At 33.1% G+C, this 6,535-nt stretch overlaps 1 protein-coding gene across 1 annotated transcript; it reads right to left on the bottom strand.

Moving 5' to 3' along the window:
* Positions 1-548: 548 nt before the first annotated feature.
* Positions 549-5,892, bottom strand: LOC123720614 (lopap-like). Its single transcript, XM_045677301.1, has 4 exons — positions 5,681-5,892; positions 4,009-4,234; positions 1,579-1,683; positions 549-760 (listed from the first exon to the last, which is right to left on the bottom strand). Exons 1-4 carry the CDS (start codon positions 5,786-5,788, stop codon positions 567-569), a joined length of 633 nt encoding a protein of 210 aa, XP_045533257.1. The 5' UTR covers positions 5,789-5,892; the 3' UTR covers positions 549-566.
* Positions 5,893-6,535: the final 643 nt, after the last annotated feature.

Genomic DNA, 6,535 nt, shown 5'->3' with positions numbered 1-6,535 from the left:
AGAAGTTTCACTTCTTACGAGTATACACACGCATATATTTTAGCAGATATCTATTAGGATTAGGATAGGTGTTCAATTATTTTGTTGCATATTTTATACCTTAGTGAAACTGTAACACAAGACATTGATTATTTATAAAAACTTTGTTGCATGTACATAAATATAATACAACTGATATAATTAAATGAAAATGATGGCAACTGGTGGCCTTATCGCTTTCGAGCGATCTCTTCGAGGCAACCAATATGAGAAAAAAAATTGATAAGGTAAGCGCAAGATGTGTAAAAATACATGAGATATAGATATTGAGACAAAACTTATGAAAGAAAATAAAGCAATTAAAACTCGTAAACTGTGATCAGAAGAAAAGGACACATGAAAAAGATTAACAGGCTGGAGATTACATTGTTAAGGAACGTAGAATGTCAAATTTATGTTCTTGACCTGCCAACTTGTTCAACTCAGGACTAGATCACACGTCATATTACTTAGCCATGCAGGCGATTTATATACGATTTTAAAAGATTTGTTGATATAAAAAAACGTGGTAATATTTATTCATATAATCACCAAAAGTTACTGGTAAAAAAGTCAGTTTCATATTTATTTGCGAATGCGCAAGTTGCGTCGCTAAAATCTTTTAAAACAAATGACTGTCTGTGCTCAGCCAGCTCCGAGTACTTGGAGAGGGCAGTCTCAACATTCTTCAGGGTTTCGCCGTGTAGTTTCTCCTTGTTCCTGGAGAGTACCCATGTGAATACTGAAAATTAAGTGATGAATAACTGACAGGGAGAAACAGTAATCGTAATCTTTATCTCTCATAGAGAAGTTATAATTTTTTAGGACCAATAATTTATAATCTCATACATAATAAAAACGAATTATTAGTGGGAAAAGTGATGTGTGTCAGGCACAGAAGGAAGGAAGGAGGAACCTTTTTGCATAACAGAAATCTGAGCCTAGCCTAAATCTAGACGTTAAAGGCGCCACTTGACTAAATTTGCTTAATAGCGCCATCTAACAAGAGTAGTAGAAACTATTACAGTGTTATTAAACTTAATATTACGAATTGTTTAATTCCATACTTCAAGTAGTTACATAATGTCAGTGCTATATACATACTATTATTATTATTTAGCCAAAATTCTTAGTCTTTGAAATTAGTTAAATATTTGAAAACAGCGCCACCTATCGATATTACAAATTATTATAGTAATATTTTAGAAACATGAGCTGTGTTACACATAGTTATTTGACTACTCAAGAGAGGGCGTTTTTAACAGTTTTTAATTATAACATAGATTATGTAATTTATTTATGTACAATCGAAAGTTGTCTTTACTGTGATAAAATGACGGAAATCTAACCAGTTTAACTAAAAAAAATAGTTAATCTGACAACTTTTATGGCAATCAGTAGGGCGAAATTGTCAATTATGGTAAAACAATAATCATTAAGTATTTAGTTTTTTTTACAAATAATTTGTTTTGTAAATCCAATTAATTATCCATGTATGTCCAGTCAGTAAATAAAATTGCAGCTGGAATTAATAATTTTCGTATATAAAAAACTACATACCATAATGTGTTCTAACTTTCTTCTTCAAGGTTTTACAGGTGTATGCGATAGCGTAACTGTCATAATCAGTTGATAATATGAAAAAGGGAAACTGTAGCACTTTATCTGAAAAATAAAAAATATTCGAGTGCTATAATTTTAGTTACATTAAGTTTTTGTTATTATTACTTTTAAAAGACTGGCAACGCACTTGCGAGCCTTCTGGCAATGTGAGTATCCATGGATGGGCGTATGTATCACTTAACATCGGGTAAGCCTCCTACCCGTTTGCCTCCTACAAAAAAAATACACGACTTTTCCACGACTTTCGAAGGAGTGAAAGCCTCCTAAAAATGCTTCAACTTGTCTCACTTCTTTGCTATTTTCCAATTGTTCCCCGCTATGTCTTTTATATCTTCTCTGTTCGTTTCTGGTAGGTCAGGAAATTTTGACATTTCTGCCATCACGACGCGGGCAGTGTGAACGGCCCCTTTTTCAATTTAATTATTTTGAGTATGTTAATTGACACTATTATTACAAAAAACGTTATTATTTGTAAGCCTTTCTTTTCTTGTATTCTTTTCACACTCAATTTATGGTCGAATTCTGCCCTTGTGGTTGTTTCGTCTACACGTTCATGATTAAGTGATATTTGCTTCCCTAGTTATATGTAGTTCGGGATATTCCATCAACGTGTCATTTACAAAATCTGATCGTTCTTTACTACCTTTAGTAATAAAAGTATTGTCTAATACTTTTATTTGCACAATCCAATCCGTTAAGCATATCCTACAGGATATAGCTAGTGTAGCACTGTTTTAGAAAATGACTATATCGTCAGCGAACCACAAGCTACTGACTATGTATTTCTATCCCTTTTCCCATTTTTCACAATTTTTTGTTACATGCGTTATATATTCTAGGTGACAAAGGACCGCCTTGTGGTACGCCTCTGTATTTAATTTCTAGGTCTATTGTTTGGCTGGCATTTGCTTTGATTGTATATATATTTTGTATTAATTCTAGTATAACATGAGGAAGATTACATAGAGAACGAAACCTAGGTAAATGGTGGTAGTTTGAACTTTATAATTTTCGACAATCATATCTAGTATACAGATGAGAAGAATTCTGAAACCAGCTTGTTCCACTGGTTGACATTCTTCGGTATACATTCAAGTCGTTCCGTCGTCAACGGCGGACGTCGTTCTAAACAGTAAACGAATAATTTGTACACATTTTGTTTCATGCTTATCGGTTGGTAGTCTATCGGTCGGTCCTTTTTTATGTAACAAAATTACGTCTGATTATACCTTTTCTTTGGAAATATTTAGTTATTCCATAACCATATTGAAAAGCTTTGTTAGAAATTATTAGCCCAGAAGGCTGACAATTTATTTTAACTTTTATCATTTCATTCATTGTACAATCTACAACAGCTCAGGCCTTTTAAGATGTTTTTTGCTGATCATCATTTTGTGCCCACCCGTTTCTTCTTTATAACATATCGTTTAATTTATTTCATATAATTTTATTTCCAGCTATTTTAATTCTTTGATGCAAGGGCTCTTAAGCTTTACGTTAGTAATGTTTTGGTTTTTTCAATGTCCATGTTGCCTTTATTATCATTGAATATCACAAAATATGTAGATGTTTTAAAATCCATATACGTCATAACCTGAAACGCGCTTACGAAGTTATTCCGACTAAGGATGTATACAAATTCTCAACCTTTGCCACTGGAGCCTTTGGGCCAGTCAGTGGTTAGACTGATCTAGGGACGATCCCTTTAGGTTGGAAAAGTAGTATACTTAGTACATGATACAGATACTATTATTTTATAAATGTTCATGAGGGTGATCCAAATTTTCATTACTGTTTGGTGAGTGTTTGTGCGTATTTTTATCTATTGAAAGCAAATTATTTGCTATCAGTCTAATCTCTCATTGTTACTATACTAATTGTGTCCTTACCAATAAAAATTGAGCGCCTTATTCTGATATTAAGTTTTACACAAGGATGGATGAACACAGGGCTTACAATGTATTGTTAAAACTTTTTATCACGGGTCAACAAATCGTTCTTTCTGGTATATAATTTTTGGTAGGAGAGCGTGGTAATAATATTTAATGACTCACCTTAAGTAAGAAAAACATTGAAATATGTACAATCTTTTCCATTCTTCTGTACTTAGTTTTTATAAAACAAACACGCAAAACCTTTACTTATAAGAAACTCCTTTTTTTCGATTAAACCAAAAGGTCGGATTTGTTTTCACCTACTTAAGACATATATTAAAGATTTGAATAGGAAAATACTCAAGAAATATATCCAAGCAAAATTTGAATATCCCTTAGACATATATAAATAAATGTAATCATATAAGTTTAACTATATTATTTAAGTATAGGAACATATAGCGGTTTATATTTCGATCAACATAAAACATACCTCCGTCTTCATGACTGACAATGAACTGTGCCCTATTCCCAGCATCAAAAGTAGGGTCGACTCTAGCAAAATACGACTTTTGCGTTCTGTTACCATTGTCAAAATCAACATATGTCTCTCTTAATGTATATCCAAGGTTGTCCTCTTGAAAGTCCAGGGAAGCGCAATCATAAATGCTACGACCATCACTTGCGTAGCTGGCCACATTGTACCAAACTCCTGAAAACTGAAGAAAGAATTAATTATATTTGTCTAGTCAATGTCGTTACTGTCAGCTGCCATTGTCATTATGTCACAAGGCTTTTTAATTATCAAAGTCAATTCAGTTCTAAACCGGTACCGTAGTCGTTAATTGACGCAAAGATAGGCCAGGGAAAGGAAGACAGGATCTAGGTTAGCATCTAAATAATAATGGAGAAACACTGATTGTAAGAATAACGAAAACTGGGACAGTGACTTACACGACCGGAATATTTAAAACAGGACAATTCTACCATAACCATTGCATGCATAAATTAGTTTGTTTGAATAGGCCGTTTTAATTTCGACTCTAGATTAATTTGTGAAAGGCTTCTGAAGGGTTGGTTCTGTTTGTATGAGAACAACAGGACAAGGAACAGGTGGAACAGAAGATCAGTTGGAGCAAAAGTTGCCATGAATCAAGGAGGTTTCTACTATAGAAAAAATAATAATACCTATATTTACCCAAGTTTGAAATAAACAAGTTTCGTGACACTTCGTGTACTAGTTCCGCGAATACGACGGCAATTGGTAGAACTGTCAGTTGTAGGAACGTGTGTCAAACGATTTAACATTGATTTCCTTTATTTTTGAATGGTTTAAAGTGCTTATAAATTACTATTAATATTTATATTGACTATGGAATAAATCAATTGTTGTGAATAAATTATAGATCTAGTACTATTGGCAAAACAAAAGATCTACCTATAGTTTTGAACTGATTTGACTTTGACGTTGTTAATTTTTAAGCCCTGTTACATATAACAAATGCCATTGTCCCGACATATTGAATCTCGTGAATAATTTGAAGTGACTTTAACTGAATTCTAACTGGTTTATGTATATTCCCCGACTACGCGAAAACGCCTGGAATTTTCTTGCACGAATTTATTACATTAATTAACTTGAAAGATCGAGTAATCTATAATGTAATAAATTCGCGTATATTTTAATAAATACTTTTCTTCTTTGAATGGGACGACTTCTCAAGTGTTATAGCTTTAGACTCTATTCCACGGACCGTTCCATTTAGCTGTGATTGGTTAAGAGCATTTTGAGTCTTAACACGCGTTGATACGCACTATGCGTCATGATATTACATCCGCTTGGCCAATCACAATCAAACGTCTATCGTTTTAAATTGTCACTGTGGTGCTTCACATGTAATGCTGCCAGTATTAAGGGTACTCTGACAGTACGGATATACACATGAAAATGACAAATGTTTTAGCTTTACGGCGATTTAGATTTTTTTACAGTTAGGATATTAATTTTATTTTTGCTTATACAACGGTGAAGTGTATGTTGAAGAATAATTGTTGTGAATATTGTAGGGCTCTTTATTTTGAAATATTATTTCACCGTTACAGACGAAGTTTGCCGTGACAAATAGTAACATTATTTGTCAGTGTATGGAAAAGGAAAAACTTACCTTAGTATAATCCAGTTTTTCATGTATTTTGACATCAGGACACTGGCCTGGTAATGTAAACTCCGCAGCATACGCCAGAGATAAACACAAACAAAATATAATCAACATATTGCACGAGTGTCCAGCCCAAGTGGTCTTTAAAGATTGACTCCTACACAATAATTATTCAATGATGACCCGTTATCTGAGTTTATATTTAGCTAAGGGTTTGATGGATTAACTTGAGTAATCAAACAATTGCTCGCATTTTTAATGCAACAGATACGTCGATATTGGAACAATTGTTGTTTAGATCTTTCGGGTATCCTCAGAGTTTGTGTTTACTAGATTATTTTTCTTGATGGATAATTTGGTTATTATTGGTTTTTGGCGGCTGTTTTGTTTATAATATACAGTTGACCCCCGGTAATCTGACAAAGATTTTGGAGGGCAGTGTTGGACTATCGAATTTCGGATTATAGAGTTCTGCCTAACACCTAATTTAATTGACCTATAGTCCGGGATTTTTTACAAAAGTGTATCTTGTAATCCGACAAATTATAGATCCAATAATATGACTCTATATGTTATTTGTATGTACTCTGAAGTTCAAATCATACTTCATTATATATTATAAATAACTACAGGGGTGGAGCATAATAGTGGTGTTGCATACACGTTATAATAATACTAATGTATTGCAAGAGTATGACACAAAAATGTGTAAGGTACAATCATAAGTTCGCATATTCTGCCACACACAATGGCGCGCGTCTTTCAAAGAGTTTTACATTATATATTAGTCATATGAATCGGTCAGTTCTTAAATCATTTTTATCGTACATATCATATCACACATTAACGAATATCAATGAA

Source organism: Pieris brassicae, chromosome 2 (assembly GCF_905147105.1).
Source record: "Pieris brassicae chromosome 2, ilPieBrab1.1, whole genome shotgun sequence".
NCBI classification, from domain to species: domain Eukaryota; kingdom Metazoa; phylum Arthropoda; class Insecta; order Lepidoptera; family Pieridae; genus Pieris; species Pieris brassicae.
This window is presented reverse-complemented; position numbering and strand designations above follow the sequence as displayed.